Below are 26,362 nucleotides of genomic sequence, written 5' to 3'. Positions count from 1 at the left end.
ACTGCAGCATCATTCTACTAAAGAAAATAGTGGCTGGAAATTTAGAGTTGCATTGACATTTATCTTCATTGTGCTATAAGACATTTTCTGACAGTGACTTGAGAGGCAAATACAAATTTTCTCAACTAATGTTTTCTGAAGAGTAATTCAAACTGCTGATCAAAATGAGGGGTTGAGAATGGTACAAACCTTCCCCGTACAGCTCTGATCATTCATTTCCATCCAGACGTGCGGCAGGCCAGCTCTTCCTGTCCTGGGCTTCTGCAAAGCAGAGCTGCAGAGTCCTTATTGCAAAAATGCACAAGTAAGTTCAACCATTCGGTTCATTTTTTTCTGAGCTTGCATGAGCTGTGATTTCTGAGAGCCAACTTACTGTACTGAAAACCTATTCCTTATACTAACCTGTTTTGTACATAGGAAAAGGAATTGTAATCTTAATTTTTTTCAAGGAATAATATAACTAACACTTTCTCTAACACAAATTGCCAGCTCATTTGTTCTAAAATCTTACTAAAGATTCCTGTTATGGACTAATTGCTTCATGCTTTGAAATCTGTGTTGTTAACTGGTGTCTTGATGTTCTTTATTAATTATGAACTTGGATGAATATTCCTTATGAAAGTGGATCCTAAACTTTGGATGGATGAGAATCACATGGGGCACATGCTGAACTACAGACTCGGCTCTACTCCATAAGAACTGAGTCACATCTCAGAGAATCATGCAATTCCAGCAAATTGACTGCTAGAATTTGAGAACAACTACCTTACAAGTTCAAGGATTATTCTTTCCTTTTAAGGGCTTTGTTTTTATTCTTTGCTTTGAAGAACTAGGTTGGTTTTTTTCTTTTTAGTCTTCTTCCTTTTTTCTTGTCCCCCTCAACAAGACTTCTAATTCAACAAGGACCTAGTTGAGAGCATTACCTTAGAAAACTAAGTACCAGCTGCAATATGCAAATTTTATTGAATGATATTTTGGATTTAATACTCTTTGCCCTTTAAGTGCTCAATAAGTGATTTTGGTGGACTATCAACACTTCAATAAATATGTGTTATTTAGATATATTTATGAGAAAATTAACAAAGGAAGAAAAGAAGCACAGCTTTTCATAATTGTTCAGTAGGGTCCTGCTTCTCTTTTTAAATACCCCAGATATCTAGACCAATATGTTTCCTAATCAGAACTAAAAAACGACTTTAAATAGTATAAATAATATTAATGTTAATTTTTACAATTGTATTAATAGTTATTAGAACATAGAGAAGCCAGTGTGCATGCTCCACATAACTTTCAAAGCAAGGATTCTCACACTTGAGTGTGTATCAGAATCACCTGGCAGGCTGGTTAAACCAGAATGCCTGGCTCCACTCCCAGAGTTTCTGATGCTGTTAGTCTGGATGGGGTCAGAGGATTCTAGTTTCTAAAAAGTTCCCAGGTGACATCAATGCCACTGGTCTGTGGACCACATATTTGAGAGATTTACTGTAGAGAGGAAGGAAACTTTTTAAACAGAGCAGCAAGTGACTCAGAAGATACCTTGGAGAGCATCAGAATTCCATAGTTTGCAAAGTTTCTTTTTGCTGTGGTATTCTGCCCATCCTCACGCCTTCAATGAGCTCCCCAGAACTTTGATTTTAAAAATAAGTAAGAGTAATAAATGACTATCTTGAGCAAGCTAAATCTTCATTGTTGATGGAGTGTACTTCTTTCTCCGTAGGCCCCTGAACACACAACCTCCCTCCACCCATAGATACACACAGAAAAGGGTTGTTAGTACACTTGGGGCCCGGGAGCACAGTCTTGACAAATCAAAGATAAGAAAATTGAGTCCCAGAGAGAGAGAAACATGCCCAAGTTATATAGCCAGAAATTGCTAGGAAGATGTGAGTCAACATTTATGTTCCATGCTTATCTCTTCTGCTTTTGATAGCCTATGTTTATATCTTTTACCTTTACCTGTAATTTTATTTCAAGTCTCACTTCTTCACGCATTGACTAAATATTTAACAGTTTCATGACTATGCAGTTGCTCAATAAAATCTACAGTTGAATTATGGAGTTTCTTTGTAGAGAAGTACCATTTTGAACAAAAATTATTGAAGAAGAAAACATCACTTAAAAAATATCTGATTAGAATATCTTTGAAACTTTTTTATTTCTTCTTCTTAGCCTTATGCACAGGTCCCCATAATTACCATACCCATTAGCCCTGTTTTTATGAAGCAATGTTCTCCTTCTTCCTCCCACTTAGCTCCCCAAGTTGTTTTGGAAATGTTCTTCTGGGTTATAGAACAGCATTTCACAGCAACTAATGGCAGTAGGTAAAGTCTCTATTATGTTCATTTTATTTCTGTGAAAGCATAAAGGACCCCATGGAAAATGGAATCTTTTCTCCTCCTGTGAGCTTTACATGAGAATATGAACTTGACTTACAGAGTGAAAATGGCTTTTCTCCCCCTCACTCTGTAAGTCAAGTTCATGTTCTCATGTTAAAAAATAATAATACGGTGAAACCCCGTCACTACTAAAAAATACAAAAGTCTAGCCGGGCGAGGTGGCGGGCGCCTTTAGTCCCAGCTACTCGGGAGGCTGAGACAGGAGAATGGCGTAAACCTGGGAAGCGGAGCTGCAGTGAGCTGAGATCCGGCCACTGCACTCCAGCTTGGGCGACAGAGCGAGACTCCGTCTCAAAATAATAATAATAATAATAATAATAATAATAATAATAATAATAAATAAAAAAATAAAAACCAGAAAACAAAATGAAAAGAGGAGCAAGCAAGAAAAGCACTATTTTAGACATGGCACTATTAAAGAAACTTACTTCGCCTTGCTAATTGAAGACACTGTATAACCTAGCTTGTACCCAACTACTATTTGACTGCTTCCAGAGAGCACATAGAAAAATGGCATTAAGTATATTCTTCAACAAGCTAAAATATTATAAATATAAACACATGTGGTCATATAATAGAAAAGTAAAAGGCAGTTTCGTAAATTAGCCATGTGCCCGCCACTTAACTGGAGAGTATCCTTTGGAAACATTTTGTTTAAATCATGATTACCTTTTAACCTATGAGAGAATCTCCAACCTAAACACTTGTATTGAGGAAGCTCAGGAATAAAGATGAGAAATATTGGGGTTCTAGTCACACATCTACCATTTATGAGCACAACCACTCTGAGTTCCATCAGTAAAATGGGGCTAAGAAGCCTTGCCTTCTGACCTCATGGGGTTTTCATGGGAACCAAACGTTGTAATGTAGACACGTACACTTTTAAATTCTAAAGCTCTGTATTAGTTGGCAGCTATTAACTCCTTGATCTTTTCTAAAATAATTACTTTTTCTTGCTAGCTACAACATTTGTTTTCTTTGGTTCTTTCTTTGCTACTCATATTCCTTCAAAAAGTTTCCAATCCAAAGTTTAAAACCCGATTCCCTAGAGTCTGCTGTTAGAGGCAGTCTCAACAGCAGCAGAAGTGGTCAAACCAAGCAGTCATACACCAAAATCTATGGCTGGATTATATAATAATAAGTTGCATGAAATCTTAGAGCTAAAACAAAGACCTTAGCCATAACTGGGTGCAACAAATTCTAAACAATTACTTTCATCTGAGAAATCCTCTGTTCAACAAAATCCAATGTGGAAATTCAATATATAGAACAGACGGGAGCAGTGGGGCTCCAGCTGAAGGGGGCATGGAGTTCTGCAGAACTTGCAGGTGCTCCATGAATTCTCCTTTACACTTCAGAACACATTTGAATGCTGCTTTTGAAGCTCACAGGAATGAAGAGTGTGTAGACAAAGGTCTGTATTGATATTCATAGGGCAGAGCCACCAGGCAAGGTTCAAAATGTGCTGTGTTCAACAAGGCAGGAAAATATGCAATGTGATTTTCAAAGATTTTCATTGAAATGCTCAAGTATTAGAAGTATTATCTTTTGGAGAATGTAGTTTTCATTTTCCTAATAGAAGCACTGTGAAATGTTGACGATAAAAATACCGATGGCATTGCTCTGGTATGGAAAAAGGTAGGAAGTCAAAGTGGGAGGGAGAGTTATACAAAATAGACTGTAACTTTGCAACATTAACATAGACAGGATTAGGTAGAAAGTAGTGCTAATCCATAATTTAGAAGTGTACTTTGAGATTGAGAGGAACGTCAAATTTCTTCATGAAATGACTATAAGTAGAAAAAACACGTTTGATAATATGAAAGAAACCATTTTATAGTACTGCTTGATGTTGAATCCAGATTGAAAATGTTTTCACATTTAGTTACTTTCTATGGCTTGTTTTATGTCCTTTTTAGTTTAAAGAGATTATATGGCCATTTTTAGTAGACTTGCCAATTTTAATAAAAGTCTAAGCCAGGTGTGGTGGCTCATGCCTGTAATCCCAGCACTTTGGGAGTCTGAGGCAGGAGGATCACTTGGAGCTAGGAGTTCAAAGCTATAGTGAGCTATGATCACGCCACTGCACTCCAGCCTGGTCAAACAAGCAAGACCCTTTCTCTGAAAACAAAACCAAACAAATGAAATGAAAATAAAAAATAAAAATCAGCTGGGTGCAGTGGTGCATGCCTGGGGCTACTACTTGGGAGGCTGAGATAGGAGGATCACTTGAGCCCGAGAGTTTGAGGTTATAGTCAGCTATGACCACACCCCTGCACTCCAGCCTGAGTGACAGAGCAAGACTGTTTCTAAACAAACAAACAAACAAAAAGAATATTAAAAGTCATTAAAGAAAATGGTCAGATACTAAAATGTAAAATAAATCCAGAAACATACTTGCCAATATAAATCACATGTGTAACTTTAAACATTTTAAATATTTGTGATGAAAGTTTTAGGTATAAGCAAGACATCTTAGATGGGCGTATTGATTTTGTTTTCTATTTTGTGGTAACTTAAATTGTCCTTTAGTAATCTGAAGCTCAATAATCTCCAAATGTGGCAAGAAAGAAGTTTTTAAACTATCTGAATAGAACTTGCAACTAATCTTACAATTAAAAACCACCCCTAAAATATGTTTATAACATAAACAAAGAGATCTTCAAAAACCATAAATAGTTTAAAAATTAAATGCCACAGTATGAATAAGGCCTTTGATATTTCTAACATTTATTGTATATATATTTTGGTATAAGCCTATTTGGCACACATGCAAATAGTCTCTGATATTCTTGAAGTATCTACATCATGTAATCTTAAGAATTGAAAAGCTAGGCTATATTTTGAACACTCAACTCTTTTACTTAACAAATTTATCATGAGATGATAATTTCATAATTTATTAATTTTATAATAAACAATAATTCATAATTATTTTAGTTTAAAAAATTATAATTGTCTATCCTTTATTTTTTGAAGAATCATAACAGGAGAAAAGGTAATGCCAAAATGAGGTATTTGGGTTTAAAACACAATAACCTAACTCAATTTCATTTGCCAAAAGTTTCAGACCCAAAGTTTACGCCTATCAGACCTACACAGAAAATCACATCTTTGGAGAGGAATAGTCAGCATCACCTTGATTGAAGGGAGAGACCTCAAGGCCATGGATTCCAATGGGTTGAGCGACCCCTACGTGAAGTTCCGGCTTGGGCATCAGAAGTACAAGAGCAAGGTAACCATATCTCTATTGTGTTCCTGTCAATATTTGGAAGGCGTTGGTTGGTTAATAGTCCTGGTTTAGGAGATGAAACCACTAGATAATTTTTTAAATGCCTAACAAACTTTTTTTAACAACATATCAGAAAACAAGACCAATAATTGTATAGCAATTTTTCATTCAGGTACTAGGTGACCTCACGTAAACTACTTGTCTATGTCCCAATTTCTTCATCTACAACATAGGAATAATAGTTGGAACTATCTCCTGGCATAGCTCCGAGGATTAAAACAATAACAGCCACCCAGAAAACACATAGTTCATGCCTGGCACATAAAGTACTCAGAGTGTGGCCTTGTTTTTTTTTTTTTTTTTTTTTTAATGGAGTCTCACTCTGTCACCAGACTGGAGTGTGGAGTGCAGTGGCACGATCTTGGCTCACTGCAACTTCCGCCTACTGGGTTCAAGCAATTCTTCTGTCTTAGCCTCCCGAGTAGCTGGGACTGCAGGTGTGCACCACCACGCCCAGCTAATTTTTGTATTCTTAGTAGAGACGGCGTTTCACTATGTTGCCCAGGATGGTCTCAATCTCCTGACCTCGTGATCCACCTGCCTCGGCCTCCCAAGATTGTAGCTTTTAACATTATTACAACTAGTGCTAATATCAGTATTACAAATAGCATTATTTTACATGCCATAAAAATCTTCATACGTTACTCTTAGACACTTTATCCAACCTGAATTATACCAATGCAAATAGCAAATTTTAAAATTTATTAGAACAAATTACTTTATCTCTCCATATCTTAGTTTTCCCATCTGTAAAAATGAGAGTTAAAATAATACCTACCTAACAGAGTTACTGACATTAAATGAATATATGTTAGTTATGCATTTAAAGGGCTTAGAATACTTCCTTGTCCATAATGACTCAGCAAATGAAAATAGCAGGAGAGGAAGAGTAACAACAGTAGTAAGAAATATATCATATAGTATCAATTATATTAGTAGTAATAATATATTAAACAATAATATTAGTGATATAAGTAATAATGAATAAGGGTCTAGTACTCATAGCTATATTTTTGGCACATATCTTATGTATTAGTTCATTCTCACACTTCTATAAAGAACTACCTGAGACTGGGTAACTGATGAAGAAAAGAGGTTTAACTGACTCACAGTTCTGCAAGCTGTACAGGAAGCATGGCTGGGAGGCCTCAGGAAACTTACAATCATGGCAGAAGGCAAAGTGGAATCAAACATGTCTTTCTATGGCAGAGCGACAGAGAGTGAAAAGGGAAGCACCACACACTTTTAAACAACCAGATGTTGTGAGAACGCATTCACTATCGTGAGAACAGCAAGGGGGAATCCAGCCCCATGATTCAGTCGTCTCCCACTAGGCCCCTCCTCCAACATGTGGGGATTGCAATACAACATGAGATTTTAGTTGATACACAGAACCAAACCATATCATCTTATCTCTGTTGTAATGAACTATGTCCTCTTTATTGATCAGTTTTTACAGCTGTTATTCATAGACAGCTTAGGACAACTGATCATATCCATCTTGTATTAAAGATCACATTCCATTCCGATGGGCATTTATTCACCTTAGTGTCATAATTTCTATAGATTTTTGATAAACAGCCTGCTTAGGTCCCTTCCAGCCCAGGAAGTTTTCACTAGTACTTACAGTAGTTTAGAAATATCACAGAGCCCATCATTAGCAGGCAGGGAGTACTGCTAGCAGGCTGGCTGGAGTGCCCACATGGAAAGGGAAGGCATTATACCTGACCTGAAGGAAATCATATAGGGAAGGCAATCCTAAAAGAGAAAAATGGAAATTTAGTCTGTTTAAGGCCAGATAAGTAAAGACAGACCACACCCCAAAATACCATAGGAGTTCATCTGAGCCTGATTACAAGACATTTAAATTATCATAGCCTTCATTCAGTGCCATTTTTTTTTTTTTCTGCCATGGGGCTTAATAACATATATTAAAGTAGCTACTGGTTCCAAAAATAGGTACCTATGACCACTTCTGTCTTGTCCTTTCTTAGTTAGCACCATTTCCGTGTTCTACTAGGCTTCAAACATTACTTATTTTTATAGTTCTGCTCTTTAGGTATGAAATATGAAACCCAGCAATGGACATGTGTCTCTCTTTGCTCTTTCTTTCCTTGATCTATTGCTGATTAATTTCAGATTATGAACTTTAAAAATTGTGATTCATTTGCATTACCTTTGCATATAACATACTTCATTGCTTTCAAACTTTACCTCTGAAGATCTGTCTGCCATACATTAAAAAGAGAAAAGGCCACTGCATGCCTTCCTGCTAAAAAGAAAGAACAAGGAAACAAATATGAATGTTGTTTAACCCAGTGGTGAATGGAATTTTAAAATTCCATTCCTATCAATATAGGTTACTTTGTTCATTGATTCTACTGTACAAGATGACTTTTCTGAATACTTGAAGTTACAGAATTACATTTCAGATATCTTTCTTATATATGCAACACAAAGAGTATATCCACATATATGTATGCATACATATATACTCATATATATTCATTTATTATTTTGCAAACATTTTTGGCATCTGGTTTTGGGGAAAGAGTCTTAAGCTTTTTTATTTTTTTTTGAGACAGAGTCTCGCTCTGTCGCCAGGCTGGAGTGCAGTGGCACAATCTCGGCTCACTGCAACCTCCGCCTCCCAGGTTCAAGCAATTCTTCTGCCTCAGCCTCCCTAGTAGCTGGGACTACAGGTGAGCGCCATCATGCCCAGCTAATTTTTGTACTTTTAATAGAGACAGGGTTGCACCATGTTGGCCAGAATAGTCTCGATCTCTTGACCTCGTGATCTGCCCGCCTTGGCCTCACAAAGTGCTGGGATTACAGGCGTGAGTCACCGCACCCGGCCGAGTTCTGAAGCTTTAATCAAAGACTTTGAGTTAGTGTCTAAATGCTAAAACATACTGACCTGAGGTGTGTCGCTTAAACTCTAGGTCTCAGCTTATCCATCTATAACATGAGATACTACATCAGTGCTATAAGTCTAAGATAAAAGTTTGACCACCCAAAAGCTACTTGCTTTTTTCTCCTACTCTCACAGAGATTCACTGTGTGTTTTTCATGTACTCAAGTCAGGATTCCAATGTGTATGGCAAGTAAGGGAAAAAAAAACTCTGAAAATCCTCATCCTCCTTTATTATTAGATGACTGACTATGAGTTATATTTTAATGTATTAACTATGATTAGGTAAAATATTGCTAGTATCCGAGTGAGCTATTTCTTTCATAGATTATTACCTCTTCTACATAATTTATATATCTTATCTGTTACTTAAGATAATCAAAGGATATCTTTTTATTTTCAGTACACATCCATTAAGGTCCATTCAGGTACTACTCAGTAAAGATGCTGGAGATTGAATGAGTCATTTCCATTATTTCTGTAATCTTTTTTTCAAATAGCACACAGCATGCTTTTCTAGATACTATAGTACCAAAAGTTTGATTTAGTGTCTCAGGTTGAAGTTTTTTTTAAAAGCTGCTACCAATATGACATAATGATTTTTTTTTCCTAGATTATGCCAAAAACGTTGAATCCTCAGTGGAGGGAACAATTTGATTTTCACCTTTATGAAGAAAGAGGAGGAATCATTGATATCACTGCATGGGACAAAGATGCTGGGAAAAGGGATGATTTTATTGGCAGGTTTGTGCAATTTGTAACTTTTGGTTCACCCCTAGAGCATTTTTATTAAAAGAATATTTGCTGTAAGCCTGGTTATTGTAAATGATCTTTACTGTTTTGAAGAAAGGGACTTTACCATGTTAAGGCAATGCTTGGATGAACTGAAAAATAGATTCAAAAATTGACCAGTAGGTGGCGGTTTTGACCAGTTGATGGACACAGGCTATCTGAATTTTGATATCCATGAATTTTCTCCAGATGTCAAAGTTATGGGAGTTGAAAAAGAGGAATTTCATCGATATAAGATACATAAAGGAACAAAGAGCATATTCATAGTCTGTAAAGTGATCTAAGATAATATTTATTTTCATAAAGCATACTATCACCATAAAATACATTATTTTCTACAGCGCCCTACAAAGTAGACAATACTTGTAATCTCCTTGGAGTTCATAAATCCGTAAAGAGTTCCCAAGTTTTAGTGTAGGAAGCATGTAAGTGAGGCAGATCCATGTTAATCTGATAACACAGTAAAGAAAGGAGTATTTTGAGGCTTACATGACATTTTTCCACAAAGTCAGGGTTATTTTGAGTGACCACTTGAATCATATGAATTGTTTTCTTATTTTAAAGCCTATGTTTATATTTTTTGATAGTTATATATGTGTCTTTGTAGCAAAACACATTGAAACATGCCAATATTGAAATAAAGTGTGGTGTACTGAAAAATTTGTTAATTTTTTAAATTAAAAAAAATTCTTTCCTCACTGTAGCTTACATGAAACTCCAAGTCTTTAAGCATACAGCCTGAAGAAAATGTATACATCCTAAGAGTAAAATAAATTATACTCTGGAAAAGTAAGAACAAGAATCCAATCCAACATATTTATCTCTTGATTTTTTTATGATGCAGTTATATATATATATCGTCGTCTTCATAGGATTATATAGTGAGCGGTCAAAAATGAGCTTCAGGCAGCCTTTACTATTTTACTTGTAGAGTGAACCTGGAAAACACCACCATAATCTAATACTACATTACATTTCAAGCCTTTTTAAAGCACAGGCCTTTATTGCATATGTTTTTCCCTTAATTAAAACACTATTTTCAGAGTTTTCTTAAAGTTTTATCTTGTTCTCTTTGGGATATACCACACCTGTTAATACATTAAATGCATTTCATTATAATTATATATCTAAGATTCTGTCTCCATCAATAGGCCATGAGCTCTTTCGAGAAGATACTATGTAGCTATTCCTTGAATGATGAGTTCATTTTCTTTGGTTATAATAATATTAGTTATATTTGGTGACCACAAGATAATCAGAATGATGGGCATGTGTAACTTGCTACCTCCACCTTATTTCTTTGTATTCAAACTTTCTTATCTTGGTAAAATAATGAAGATTATGCTGTAAATATGCTGTCTTCCTGTATTTCTAGGTATATATTACATTCCTTCATATCCCTTCTTCTCTCTATTTTTTTTGTATGATGACAGATGTTCTTTTATATTTTTTTCCTTTGGTAAGAATTTTCCAATTTAAAAACTGAAAATTTCTAAGGCCAATTGGGACTGATCATTTTCTTTTCCTCACTTAATAACATTATGAGTTCTTCAAGGGCAGACATGGTTGACAGAGAGGTGGACCTAACTATCTCACTTCACCTTGTTCCTAAAGATTTTTTATATTTTGGCTAAGTTTTGAGAAAACAGTGACAAATTTCTGGATGGAAGATCAGAGGGATTGTTCCAGATACCTGTGGAAGCTTGAAAAAGAGAAGTCTATTTTTGGTCATATACCAAACTTAATTGCCTATGAAAGCAATTTAAGCCCAAAAGGTTAGAGTGAAATGAGCACAGGTGTAGACAAGACAGCTCTGGAGTAGTGGTTTATACTGGTTTACACAATGAAAGGAATGAGTGTTGAATTTTGAGATACTGAAAGATGGACAATAGAAACATGTTGCACACTCCTAAATTAGCAAGGTTGCCTTTTGCAGAAATAACTGTGATGCATCATCATTTCAAATCTTTTTGATATCCAGATAGCACTGAAAACTCTAGGTCTCTAACTTGATGCTTGTTAAATTGCTCTTTAAAAGCATCCTGCCGCTGAAAAGCAACATATTATTATACCTAAGTATCAGGCAACTGTGTTTATTTATTTGAAACTTGCATGAAAACAGTGGAGATAATACAGATTATAATAGAATTACTTAATTCCTAGAATAGTTTCAAAGACAATTGACTTACTTTCCAATTAAATTTGAGTACTCCGGGTAAAGTAACAGTCATACAACTGTCATCATAATCTACTGTCCTCTTTTGCAAGCTCTCACTGCAACTTTCTGTGTCTGTGTTAATTTTGAAAGTAGAGACTATTCTAGGAATTTGCTGGAGGCTTGTGAGTAAGTTTAAAGTTGGCCATAGAGGGTGATACTATTCCTTTGATGGCTAGTAACATTTTTTAAGGGTACTGTCTAAACTGAGTCCCAAATTTGAGAACACTTGTATGGATTACATTATCTATATAAACGAGTTTATTATGCTATGGTTTATAATTGTCTATTTCATTTTCCATTTTTGGTCATATATAATGATTTTTTATAATACATTTTGTAAATGCAAACTCAATAACAGACTTTGTTTCCTAATATTTAATAAGAACAAGAGTGGCTATGAATGAAAGAGCCACTTGCAAATCTGGAGTGTCAAAGAGTTAAAACTATTTTAGTACTGAACTTTATCCACTTCCATTCTTTAGTTTTTGTTTTTGTTTTTGAGACAGGGTCTGGATCTGTCACCCAGGCTGGAGTGCAGTGGTGTGATCTCGGCTCACTGCAACCTCCACCTCCTGGGCTCAAGCGATCCTCCCACCTCAGCCTCCCGAGTAGCTGGGACCACAGGCATGCACCACCATGCCTGGCTAATATTTGTATTTTTGGTAGAGGCAGCGTTTTGTCATGCCAAGGCTGGTCTCAAACACCTGAACTCAAACAATCCACTGGCGTCGGCCTCCCAAAGTGCTGGGATTAACAGGTGTGAGCCATTGCGCCCAGCCCCAACTTTCATTCTTACTTGAACTAATATAGTCAGGCATTTGCCCCTAGCAATCCACCAAAACTGCTCCTGTCAATGTCACCCAAGCCCACCATGTTGTTCAATTCAATGACCAGTTTTCAACCTTTGTCTAACCTGCCCCAGCAGCAGTGCTGGATTTAGCCGACCCCTTCTTTACTTTGAAACACATTTTTCACTTGCCTCCCAGGACAACACATACTCCTTGTTTTTTTCTTACCTCACTGCATGCTCCTTCTTGTCTCCTTTGCAGGTGTTTCCTCATCCCCTCATGTAGTTCTGGAAGGCCTCAGAGCTCACTCTTTGGGCATCTTCTTCATCTGTACTGGCTCCCATGGTGACTTCATCCATTCACAAGAGCCCAGCTCCACTTCATAACTCTTCTCTGCATTCCAGATTCCTGTATTGCACTGCCTGCTTGATATCACTATGTGAAAGTCTAATAGGTTTCTCCAGTTTAGAATGCACAAAGCTAAGGCCAGGCGCGGTGGCTCAAGCCTGTAATCCCAGCACTTTGGGAGGCCGAGACGGGTGGATCACGAGGTCAGGAGATCCAGACCATCCTGGCTAAGACGGTGAAACCCCGTCTCTACTAAAAATACAAAAAACTAGCCGGGCGAGGTGGCGGGCGCCTGTAGTCCCAGCTACTCGGGAGGCTGAGGCAGGAGAATGGCGTAAACCTGGGAGGCGGAGCTTGTAGTGAGCTGAGATCCCGCCACTGCACTCCAGCCTGGGCGACAGAGCGAGACTCCGTCTCAAAAAAAAAAAGAATGTGCAAAGCTAAACTTCTAACCTCCAGTCCCACACCTCCTTCTGGCTTCTGCTCTTCCTTCAGGCTTCTCTTGTTTGTTGCTAACACCAAAAATCATGGAACCATGTTTGATTCCTTTCTCTCTCTCACTCTCATCAAATCAATCGGCAACCTGATAATTTTTCTTCAAAACATATTGAGGATTCTCGGCCTCTCATCATCTCTATCATTATTATTGTGGTCGAAGCCACCATCAACTTTCATATGGACAATAGCAATAGCCTCCTGTTCTTCCTTCCACACTTCCCCACCCACAACAGTCTGTTTCCAATTAGCAGCCAGAGTAATATTTCTAAAACAAAAATAAAGTAACTTAACTCCTCTGTTCCAAACCCTTTAATTGTTTTGCATTGTAATCTAGGGAAAACCAAAGTCCCTTCAGTGGCCTATAAGACTTTGCACAATCTGGCGTTGTTGCTTGTCTACCATGAACGTCTGCTATTCTGCCTCTTCCAGTCCTTCACTCACTTTCAGCCAGCTGGCCTCTCTGCTATTCTTCAAGGCATACCAGACACCCTCCCACCTCAGGACCTTTCCCTCTATCTAACTGTCTTCAGGGATCCACTCACCTGCCTTGCTTCTTCATCTTCTTTAGATCTGTGCACCAATGTCTCATCAGGGAGGCATCCATACCAAGCCTATTTAAAATTGAACCTTATTTTCTTGGCATCCCATTCCGCTATTCTGCTCTGTTTTTCTGCATTAAAGCAGCCACCATATGGCAAACTATGCATCTCATTTATGTTATCATTTATTTTCCCTCATTAGAATGTAAGCTCCACAAGGGCAGGGATTTTTTGAGTCTTTTGTTCACTGCAACATACTCCATACCTAAACAAATATCTGGCACCAAGCACGCAGTAAATATTTCCTGGGTTTGAATATAAATCCCTGAAGCTTGATTTAACACTGGAAATTATGGCTGTTTGTCAGACAAATGCTGATCTGACACCAGGCATTAATTGAAAGGCAATTAGAACAACATGACTTAGTTGAAGGTAAGAAAGTTTCAGTGTAACTGTGGAAAGATGATTGAATATAATGCAAAAGAGAATAATGAATTAGTTAAAGTATAAAAGTGTCTGAACAATCTTTATACTTCAGTAATAATAAATGGCCATGTCTGGGGAAAAAGTAGGCTGTACATTTACCAAGACACTTACTATAACTTTTTATCATCATGATATCTACGGAGCTATCTGGTTGCAAAACTTTACACAAAAGTAAATTTACCATAAATGGAAAGAAACAATAATAATAATGCTTTACAACCTACATGGCCCTATTATACACATTAGCTCAACACTCTGGGGTAGCAGGGATGGTTCATATTATACCAGTTTTGCAGATGCAAATAGTGAGCAATTAAGAGGTTGCTCAGCCAGTGGGGTGATTGATCTGAGGCTCAAATCCAGAGTTTCCTTACTCTAAAGCCCATGCTTATTTCACCACACTCTTGTATTCAGCTTGTTGTCCCGGAGCCATGGGGTGCTCAGTAAAATGCCAAGTACTCGGTAAACCAACTTAGGTGATGCACACCATATTGCAAGTTTAAACAACAAATTTTACCTGTCACTGAACTACAGATTTCAAGTGAAGGTGAAATAATGTTAATCTGCATGTAATTATTTAACTTTCTGATCACCTGCATTTTGGCAGGCAAGACGGACTGCCCCCTTTACGATAATCAGCTAATAAATCCCCATGATTTTTACACTTTTATGCAGAGCAGTAATCTGAACAAATTGACTGCTGACAGCTGCGGTAAATTGCCAAGAATGAGTGCTGTCAGAGAACAAGTTGTTTTTACGAACGTGCAGAATAAGTAAATCCTGTGTCATGCAATTTTATTCAGTTGGAGTTATTTGCAATCCAATATAGCAAGATTTACAGCATTATTTATTAGTGTGCAAAATGCTTGTTTATCTTTAAAGTGGTGTTGATTTGGGGTACATATATTTTAGGTTGGTGAATTGCTACTGACTTTGTTGCATTGTTCTAAGGGCCTAAGCATTTGGTGCTACCCGTGACAACCAAATGCTACCAATATAAACTTGAGTCAAGGGCTTAAGTTTAACAAAATTCTTATTAATGGTATATGATAAGAAAAATGTGTTCTGAACTGGTAAGTTCTGGGGGAAGAACAAATGCTTTCAAAATCTGTGGCCATAAAAATAAATCTATGGCTCTCTCTACTGCTGAGGAGAAGAGAATGTGAGCTATTTAGATGCACACGAATGTGCATTCAAGTTCAGTGTGGCAAATGAGGAAAATAGCCTTTGACTTTGGATAAAAACCAAACTAGTGTTTTCTTGAGGTTGAAAGTCAATGCATTTGAGCATTTGACACTCCATAGATTCTGATTTGGAACGTTTTTCATTTGTGACACCAAAACTATAATGCTTCTTTTACTTTCTACATAAATAAGAGCAGGAGAAATCCTACTGCATTATTAATCTGAAAGCACAAGGACAGCTAGCCAGAAAATTCTAAACGGAAGAGAAGATTAAAAAAAAAAAAAAAATCATTGTATTTTACTTTTTTTTTTTTTTTTTTTTTTTTACTAATGATTGAGTGAAAATAGTTCATTAGGGACACAAGCAATATTTAAATAAAGAATGGAGTTTGTCGTTGATTTTTGTATTGTTTTTTCATAAACTCAACCTAAACAAAATATGTTAGGATTTTAATCCCTTTTCTTTAATGAGTTACTGTTGGTTCATCTGAAGATTTTCTCAGAAAGGCTGTACTCATTGTAATATTTTTAAAATAATTGGCAAAGTTCTCAAAGACAGTTTCCATACACTGCTGTAGGTACAGTGTGTAGTTTACCTTCACGTCAGTGAATAGGGAATTATAGAAGTTTGCGGTATACCCAGGTAAAGCAATCTCCCCAGAGACAGTTGAACAGTGACAATTTCTAACAACAGAAAGGCAATAACAGCATTTAGCGTTTTGTAATGTCAGAGATAGAGTACAAACTTCTGGAGAGTCATGGAACTTGAAAACACTTCAGCAGCTACATATGGAATCTTTTTAATGCAAACATTTCAAAGAGTCATATATTATATTAATTTATAAGATGTTACATTGTGCAAATGTAAAGTAGTTCTCATATATTAAGAAATCTCAAAAAGCTTCATACATGTATTATTCAATTTGATAAAAATTAAGTAAAATTGTGCTTTTTAAAATCCCCCCCTCATAGAGGCATGTCTTCCCATTCTGAGTGTTTTATGTTTAAATGTTTTGCTAGTCATGATGGCTTCAAAATCTCTTTAGTTAGTATTTTAAGGCATAATATATACTTACATGTTCATTGTTGAAGAGAGCTGATGGAAATTTCCTCCTGATAATTTTGGATTGTTTTGGCGGATCCCTTGCCGGATCTGATTCTAGCACCATTGCTTTGTGAGCCATAGCGGGGCTGACATAGAGCTCAAGTGGAGTAGAAGTGTCGGCTCGGCAGATTCTTGTTTATCATTGCTGTTCACTTGTGCTTGCTCAATTAGCGTTATCTTCTATCCACAGTTCCTTTGGTGGGATCTTTTAAAGCCAATTGTCCGTTTTGTGAGGATTAGTTTAGTTAAAATTAGATTATATAATCTCTAAATCCACTTAATAGGTCATGTATGAACTACAATTCAGGAAAGGCGAGTGAGCCCCGAAGGGTGCCACCGTCGACCCCTTCGTGTTAGCCATGCAGCTCCTATGCCTCCCTCGAAATACTTGAGGCCTGTGTGACTTAGCTGATGTATGAGCCACCTGTATTCATGTGAGTATTAGATATTGATGAGGCTTGATTTCTGTCTTACTTTTAAGGTAAAAAATAATTGCAAATGGTTCTAACATGTACTTTCTATACCCCAGGGGACTCATACGAACACACTCAGGGTGCTAATCACAAGACTGTTTCATCTGGGAAGGAATGTTGTGGGTCACTGGTTCAGAGGCAGCAGATGGAAAGGCAGGGGAGAAAAACGGTGATCAGAACGCTGAGATTTTTCTCCTTGAACTTTTAGAGGATAACATCACCATATAAAGATGATGACTATTCCTTTCACGTGCTTAAATAGTTCAACTGTATATAGTTTATTTTTTAAATGCAGAGAACTTCAAGCTCTGATATGGAAGTCAGAAAACATGGTTTAAGTTCTTGTTATCACTTAATTTTTCTAAGTCTTACTTTTTCCTCTCTCTGAGGTACCATCCCTGACAGTGGGAGTGAGAAAGAAAGAACATGAGGCAGGGACTACGAGGAAGCATTTGTAGAATGAGGGAAAGCAGCTCTAAAATTGATATGGTTTGGCTGTGTGTGTCCACCCAAATCTCATCTTGAATTGTGGCTCCCATAATTCCCATTGTTGTGGGAGGGACCCGGTGGGAGGTAATTGAATCATGAGGGTGGGTCTTTGCCATGCTGTCCTTGTGATAGTGAATTAGTCTCATGAGATCTGATGGTTTTATAAAGGGGAGTTCCCCTGAACATGCCCTCTTGCCTGCCACCATATAAGACATAACTTTGCTCTTCATTCACCTTCCACCATGATTGTGAGACCTCCCCAGCCATGTGGAACTGTGAGTCAATTAAACCTGTTTCCTTTATAAATTACCCAGTGTTGGGTAAGTTTTTATTAGCAGCGTGAGAACAGACTAGTACAAAAATCTCTTTTAGATTTGAGTCTGTTCTGGTTATTCTGTTGATTCATTAACTGATGAGTTGAATTTGATGCAGATCGCTTGAATTTTCAAATATGAAACTAAGGCAAATGTGATAGTATAACTAGATAATACATTTACATAGCACTTTCAACTTTTCAAAGTACTTTTTCATCCATGATTCCTGTGTTCTTACAATTCTTTGCAAAGAGAAGGCATGTTTTTTTTTTTTAAATTTCCGTTCAATAAATGAGGAAAGCTGAAGTACGAAGAGTTTAAGTGACTTGCTTAATATCACAATACTAATGAATAATTGGGATTTATTAAAATTTCAGTTTTCTGAACCCCCAGCCATGGACTCTGAAGTCAAATAACTTTCTTCAGAGTAACACAGAATCTATGCTCATTCTGAAGTAAGGATCTGAGAAACCTGAAGGTTTAGAAGGGGCTGAATCTCCAAATCTAAGGGGACCTAAGACATAAACGCTTAATGAATAGTTAATGAATGAATTAGTTAATGAGTGAGTGAAATAAGTATTGGGGAGAAGTCAAACCACTTTCTAGGAAGACAATGTAGAAGTGGTAGAATGAGCACATTACACATTAGCACTGGCTCTGCCACTGTCAAGCATTGTCACCAAGGGTAAATTATTGGCCTCTCTGAGCCTCCATTTCCTTGTCCATAGTACTTTAATACTTACAGTGCACCAGCTATATTCCAGTTGCTGTGCCATATGCTGAGAATAAGACGTTGTTCCTGCCCTTGAAGCATTTCAGGTTATTGAGAAAGACAGCTGCAAGTTATTTCAATGAGAATTGGTAAAAATTAGACATGCAAAGATGAGATACATCATCTCAGGCTGAGGGCATGCCTTGTCCAAACATAAAGAAACAGGTGCATTCTAGCATGGATGTTGGGAGGATTATAAGGCTTCTGGAATGATAAATTGTAAGAGAGTGCATTAGCAAGTGACACATAAGCTGATGGTAAGTCATGGAGGGTACTGTTGACTGGCTAAGGATATATTGTAAATAGTACAAAGCCAGGGAGGGACATGGTCAAGTTTGTGTTGTAGACATCCATACAGAGAGGGTTGGACTGTAGCAATGGTTTTTGCCTTAGGCCAGTTTCTAGAGAAAAATGGAGCATGAGGCAGTGATTGAGTGTTGATACTTTATTAGGAGGTACCATCCCAGACAGTGAGAGTGAGAAAGAAATTCCTAGGGAATACTAGGAAGCAATGAAAGGAAATATGCTCATGGGTTGGTCACTGTTTCTGGTATTTCAGAGATATAGCTGGCTGCTTAGCAGGTGCATCCATATGGCCACATGTGCACAGGCCATATGGAGAATTACATTTTGGCACAGTTCGTGAAAGGGAAGAGGAGTGGGACATTGTCTTCCCATCTCCTATTATATTGATCGCAATTCACCCTACAAGGAGATAACTTCTGCACTGTTTCATGCAGCTTCCTTGGCAGTTGATCTGGGAGCCAGATACAATCTTCAGAGTGCAGAAGTGCAGAAATGGCTTTAGAAGTGGCTTTAGAAGTGCAGAAGTGGCTTTGGAAGTCAGAAACTCAAAGTATATGGCAGCTAGGCCTGAATGCACCTTGGCAGAAAAGGGGAATGCCTAACTCATTTGGGATAGTGAAAGATCAGCCAGCCCTAGGTGGGAGACCCATGAGGACCCAAACATGGGTTTGGGATGAAGAGCAGCCCTCTGGGGAGGCACAGCCATAGGAGCAGCTGAGGCAAAGTGAACAGCTGAGGACTTAGGAGACCATGGCTCCAGGAGAGCCTAGGGAGCTATATAAGCTGTGTCAGGTAAGTTTTCAAACCACAGATACCAACCCTTAATATAAAACAGATGTCAGGGGAGCTGATCTGTGAACCAAAGAGGATAGTCTACACCCCTTTTTCCCACCCTGCCACCCATAATGGCCTCTGAGGCACACCCTACTGCTCTTTGCAATACAGTCTGAAATTAGATGAGACGGGATGAGATGCCTTCTTACACCAACATTCAGAAGCTTTTTTAGCAATACATCTGAGGAATAATATTTCACTGCCTATAAGATAATTTTGTTTTCTTAGCTTTTTGATTTGTAGAATTGCAAAGAAAGGAAGATGCAGCAAATGTAAACATAGAGTTACAACAAATTGTGGAATTTGAGGGTTTGAGAATTTAAAGTTCATCTGCACATGAGAAAACTGCAATTCAAGAGGAGAAGTTATCTTGAAAGAGGTCACATGAGTAATTAATGTAAGACTGAGGTCTAGAACCAAGGGAATCTGACTCCCAAACCCGAGATCTTTTCTCTGTGTACGTATCTGTGAACGTATGTTTGGAGTTCATAAATTTGTTTTGATGCTTTTTAGATTTTGCGTTTTTATCTTGATAACATTATAAAACCGTTACTGTATGCCTATCCTGAACCATCTGGATGGCCACTTATTACTTCTATATTCAAACGGTAGTGAAACCTCCCTTTGTTCAGGACATAACAGCACCAGTGAGCCAAATACAGAAGAATCTACCCCATAAAAATTAGTACTGTATTCACATTGCACTAGACTATGTTGTAAGAGTTCCATCCTTGAATATATTTGTTCAAAAGTTATGTGGGAGTAGCAAATGCTTTTTCCCCACCCAATTCCAGCAACAATTTGATTTGATACCCATCAGTGAAGCTTTAAGTTTATCCTCAAGCTAACAAGAAAATTTTGCTTAGTTCTAGGTGATACTTCATTTAAAATGGCATCTTACTCTCGAGTAGAATATTTAGATAAATAAGAGATCCGAATAACCTTAACTAGCACAAAGAACCTTAAAGTCATTAAATACTCTCTTGTCTGATATATTTATGAAACGGACATTCTCTACATTGGAATTATTAAAGTCAAAATTCTGAAACACTGAATATAGCAGGACCTGAGATAAACTATTTCTTTGAGTACCCCCAATACTGAAATTTTAGTTGTTACAGAAAAGCATAATATTCCCTATAAATGTATATTGTTAATTTAAATTTATTAGTTTCATAGTTTCAAAATTCAATTTATAAATTTTTCTTAATCATCATATAAGAACAATAACTTATAGCCTTCTTCTCTGGTTTATATATATTTTTAAAGCATAAAAATAACATATTTTCATACTTGGAAACTGAGATAATTCTTTCTGTTACAAATAAGTCCAGGCACAAAGAGGGCAACAACAAACGCTGGAGTCTCCTTGAGGGCAGAGTTTGGGAGGAGGGAGAAGATCAGAAAAAGTAACTATTGAGTACTAGGCTTAGTACCTGGGTGATAAAATAATCTGTACAACAAGACCCTGTGACAGGAGAGTTTACCTATGTATTACAAACCTGTACATGTGCCCACCAAAACCTAAAATAAAAGTTTGAGGGAAAAAAGTCAGCTGAGTGCGGTGGCTCATGCCTGTAATCCCAGCACTTTGGGAGGCCAAGGTGGGTGGATCATTTGAGGTCAGGAGTTCGACACTAGCCTGGTCAACATGGTGAAACCCTGTCTCTACTAAAAATACAAAAAAAAAAAAAAAAAAATTAGTAAGCCTGATGGTGGGCACCTGTAATCCCAGTTATTTGGGAGGCTGAGACATGAGAATCGCTTGAACCCAGGAGACAGAGGTTACAGTGAATTGAGATCATGCCACTGCACTCCAGCCTGGGCGACAGTATAAGACTCTGTCTCAAAAAGTCCAGGGCTGGGTGTGGTGGCTTGTTCAGCACTTTAGAATGCTGAATCGGGTGGATTGCTTGAGCCCAGGAGTTCAAGAGCAGCCTAGGCAACATGACAAAACTCCATCTCTACAAAAAATACCAAAAAAAAAAAAAAAAAAAAAAAATCAGCCAGGCCTGGTGGCACGCACCTGTAGTCCCAGCTACCTGGAGGCTGAGGTGGGAAGAATCACCCGAGCTCGGGAGGTCAGTGTTGCAGTGGGCCATGATCATGATCGCACCACTGCACTCCAACCTAGGCAACAGAGTAAGACCTGGTCTCAAAAAAATAAAAATAAAAATAAAAAAGCCTAGATATTACCCAGTTTGAGAAGCACTGTTAACAGTGCTTCTTCCTGGGATGCATGATTACTTAGAGTGGTGGAAAAAAGCCTAGATCTTGGATTCCAGAGTCCTAGGTTCAAGTGGACTCCGCTAATAACTAACCATATGTCTCACCTCCGTCATGTACCCTCCCTGGCCCTCAGTTTTCTCATTGGTAAATTAGGGAGACTGCAAGAATCACGAATCCTTCTGCCTACTGGAGCAAGGTAGAATAATTAAGTGAAATAGGCCAGTATGGGGAACAGTAACTAATTCAGAGGACATTTACCTTGTATTTAAAAATATTTGTATTCCAAACTTTTTTAGCACAAGTAAAACAACAAATCTATGGATCAGATTCCGTCTGAAAACTGCCAGTTTGCAAAGCCTAACTTATATAATCTTGAGAGCAGCTTCCCCACCTGTAAAGCATTAAATGCAATGACTAATATAAATTAAGAGAAACCAACATCTATATGATCAGTACAAAGTGGTGGTGGGCATAGAAGAAAATCCTTCAGAAGACATCAATGCGTTTTAGTATTTTAAGAGTGCTACAGCATCATATAAAAAAGGAAGGGACCAGTAAATGCATGATCAAAGTGAGTGGAAAAAAAAGAAACAACAAAGTAAGCGAAAGACTTTTCTTGGTTCCAACTGTATCCAACCAAAAATATTGTCTGAATTATAGTCTCTCGTCAATTCTCTAGTATTATACTCTCTATCCAAGTCAGAGTTACAAACTATGGACCCAGCAGTGTGTCAGGTGCTGGAAAGATATCTAAAGATAATACCTTTTTTTTATTAGAGAATGTGTTTGAATGGTTGTTTTCCACTGTAAAAAATTTTAACCTCAATTTGTTCCAGGTGTTATTGATAAGAACTTAATTCCAGTTAAAATTAAAATATGAGATAAGGGATGTGATATGTTTTTTCACCCTTCAGAGTTTGAGGAGACAGCACGAGAGTACCTTGGAATGGGTATTGTGATAGCAGAAACAGTGCAGTTATTTGACATACATTCTAACTTCAGGAAGATGTTTCCAGACTTGTACAGACTCTAATCTCTCAATTTCTCAATAGTTAGCATTTAGTACACACGGACTTTCTGCCACTGACCAGGGCATTGCTTATTGTTTTCCCTTCTTACATCAATATTCCTCTTCCTCCCATTTGTGACTAGTCCCAGACATCCCTCATATTAACCAATAGGCAAAAATAAAAGGCCTATTGAAATATTGGACTTCAGTTCAATATCTGCGATCACTCTTGCTAAAGAGATGTTTGAACTCAACTATAAGCTTTGAAACACTGTCCATAGGAGTTTAGTTTAAAAGCAAAACCATAAATACTAAATAGAGTGAGGAATAAGAAACGGCAAGAGTTTAATCTGTCTCTGACCACTCAGTTTATGGTAGGTTACCACATTTATTCTTATAATTGGCTATTTCCTGTTTTAAATGCCTTTTACTCATGCCTGCCACCTTTCTCTCAGTTTATTAGCCTTGTGGTCACCACATTACCTGTCTCTTCAAAATCAATTGACACTTTTATGAAAAGCGTTTTCAAGGTATTAGCTCTGGGAGAGTGGCACACACAGCATGCACTGCCATATTAGAAAGTCACTCAGCACAACTCAGGTGCATAACACTCGAGCTATTATGTTTTAAGGAGATTTATGTGTTTTTATTTAGATTTATACAGTGTACTGTGAATACATTGGCATGGTTTTAAAAAATGTAAAACGTATGGCATCACAATGGTACATATTCTATTCACCGCTTAATAACATTTATGAATGGGGCGAACATCCATTTTTTAAAAGTAACACAAAAATTCAGAATTTTGGTAGTTAGTCTCTCTAGATAGCTCACATCATTTTTTCTATAAGCAAAGCCCCAGTGACCTAATTCCTTAGGCCAGCTAGAGATAGGAAGTCCTTACCACTTTATGAATACCGTGATAGTGAGTAATAATAGAATTTCAGATTAGCATAGTTTTTGTATCTTACAGGAAATAAACAATTACAGACCCTATGATAATCAGGGTCTGAATTTTGTTAAGAAAGTCAGCTGACTTCAAAGATGTTTTCTTCCAGTGGTCCAAATAATATTTCTATTGATTTATTTTTCATAGAGCTCTGAAAAGCTGTTTGATATGGCAAAAAAAAAAAAAAAAAAAAAAAGCCACTTGCTGATTCAAAACATTTGTCTCTAGGTGCCAGGTCGACCTGTCAGCCCTCAGCAGGGAACAGACGCACAAGCTGGAGTTGCAGCTGGAAGAGGGTGAGGGACACCTGGTGCTGCTGGTCACTCTGACAGCATCAGCCACAGTCAGCATCTCTGACCTCTCCATCAACTCCCTGGAGGACCAGAAGGAACGAGAGGAGATATTAAAGAGATATGTACGTATGTAACCCTCCTCCTTCTAGAGTCACATGTGACTAGAAGAGGTTGTAAACAATTTACCTGGAGGGACAGAAGTACTTCTGAGAAGCTGTCTGATGGAAGAATTGGCACAAGTAAAAAGCAGAGTGAAAACAAATGCCACCCAGACCTTTGCAGAAGCACTTGCATTACCCACCCATGTCTAGAGACTTGATCTTCTCTAGAATCTATTCTAGAGGAAATTCTGGATTCTGAGATTCTACTCAATGATTTTATCATGCAGGGATGCTGCCCATAAAGGAAGACCAAGTTTACACAACGTGACTTTAAAATCAATTTATTGATTCTTTGTAGCTGCAATTAAAATTTCTTTGTCTTTCCAAGTTTGAGATGGAGTTAATGGTACTTACGTTAATTAGTACCTTGGTAACTAAAGAGTATTCACAGGAGTGATTTTTATTTTCAGCTGCTCAGGAAAGCCTCACTTCATTCCTTTAATTTTTTTAATTGAATGTGAAATCGAATTAAAGGAAGCCTCCTTCTTTTCGATCGAATGTGGAACGATAGTATGGAATAGTGAATCACTAAAATGACTACCCTCCTCAAATTTTACCAAACTGAAATATTCACAACCAAATCTCACTATTTCCCAGCATCCTCCCACTGGACATTTCCCACCATGTAGTTTTCTTGAATCAACAGAGAGGGGAGCTCTTACTCCACCATTCTCTCTCAATGGAGGTTTGAAAAAGTAAATGCCTTAGTACCCATGAAGCTGGGAAAAAAGCTTTTCCACTTAAAATGACAAAGCTTGTATTGTACAGTGCCGCCAGGTGTTTAGAAGGCTCCTCTAGACACTCAGCCATGAAACCAAGCTCCGACTAACAAAGAACCACTTTTTTTTGGACTTTAAAATATTCCTATTTGCTGACTGACATCCTTTCAATAACTGAATTTAATAAAGATGTACCTTATCAGGCTGTGCAGATAACATGAAGTGCTGGTACTAATGCTCTACAATATTCTTCAAACAGATTAGCAGGATGTGCGCTTCAGTAAATTTATTCTGGCTATCTCCACTGAATCAGCTGTCTGCTAATGCTTGTACAACTCATCCACCAATGGTGTTATCATAAACAGTTTAATAGAGGTGACTTAGCAAGGCTAAATAGTATATATTTTTAAACTACCTAAGAGCCTAAGATATTGTGTGACATCTTCTAATATATAATTGCAATTATGAAGATTATTTTATGTTGTGGGATCCACCAAAACATATTCTTCTGTTACCAGAAGTGAGCCTCATGAATTACAACAATTTTAATGGAGTTAATCAGTATATTAATATAAAAATTCTTCTAGGCATTATAATACTATAGTTGATGGATTAATATTTTGATATTATCCCATATATTAGGGGATATTGCTGCCTAGGTAATTAGAAGTAATCCACCTATTATTAATTTTTTTTCTTTTTACTGCATGACTGAATGGCAATTGGCCATTTCCATTCAGAATTTGAGTATTTGTTTCCATGTCTTTTTTCAATAAAATGTAAAATATTATGCAGATGTTTGACTTAATTCTCACATTGTATTCTGCTCAATATATTAAAAAAAAGAACCATGTTTAAACATACTTTTTTTCAGCCTTGAATTTCAGGCAGAGGCTTATACCTCCCTCTAGAGACAAGCCTGCTACTAAGCCGCTATAGGTAACATAGCACATCTGTTATATTTACTCATAGCCACGAAAGGACAAAGACCTATGGATTAGGCTTCAGTGTGTTTCCTTTTTATTATAAGGATCATGAAATGAATGAATGAATGCCATATCACATCTGAAATATCATTTGTTTTGGAGAAACATATAATGGAGGTTGTTTGGAGAATTATTTCTATATTTTCCTGCAAGAACATGTGTCTTTTTAAAAGTTGAGGTCAAACTTAGGAGTTTGACACTGGTCACTGTCAGGGGAGCAGATGAATTGCCCCCACTCTGGTATGAAGCAGCCCTAAACAAAGCCCTCCAT

The 26,362-nt window shown here is 37.4% G+C and overlaps 1 protein-coding gene across 10 annotated transcripts in view; it reads left to right on the top strand.

Annotated features, from left to right (window-relative positions):
- MCTP1 (multiple C2 and transmembrane domain containing 1) overlaps positions 1-26,362 on the top strand; it is a 594,518-nt gene that overhangs the window by 380,924 nt on the left and 187,232 nt on the right. For 5 of the 10 annotated variants that reach the window (XM_023212153.3, XM_023212154.3, XM_023212159.2 and 2 more), the window contains 4 exons: positions 227-304; positions 5,461-5,631; positions 9,213-9,343; positions 24,161-24,347. In XM_023212153.3, coding sequence (XP_023067921.1) covers positions 227-304; positions 5,461-5,631; positions 9,213-9,343; positions 24,161-24,347 — 567 coding nt within the window. The remainder of the gene's footprint in view (positions 1-226; positions 305-5,460; positions 5,632-9,212; positions 9,344-24,160; positions 24,348-26,362) is intronic. The other 5 variants (XM_023212158.3, XM_023212156.3, XM_023212157.3 and 2 more) reach the window with 1 other exon arrangement.

The sequence above is a fragment of the Piliocolobus tephrosceles genome, chromosome 4 (genome assembly GCF_002776525.5).
Source record: "Piliocolobus tephrosceles isolate RC106 chromosome 4, ASM277652v3, whole genome shotgun sequence".
NCBI lineage: Eukaryota > Metazoa > Chordata > Mammalia > Primates > Cercopithecidae > Piliocolobus > Piliocolobus tephrosceles.
This window is presented reverse-complemented; position numbering and strand designations above follow the sequence as displayed.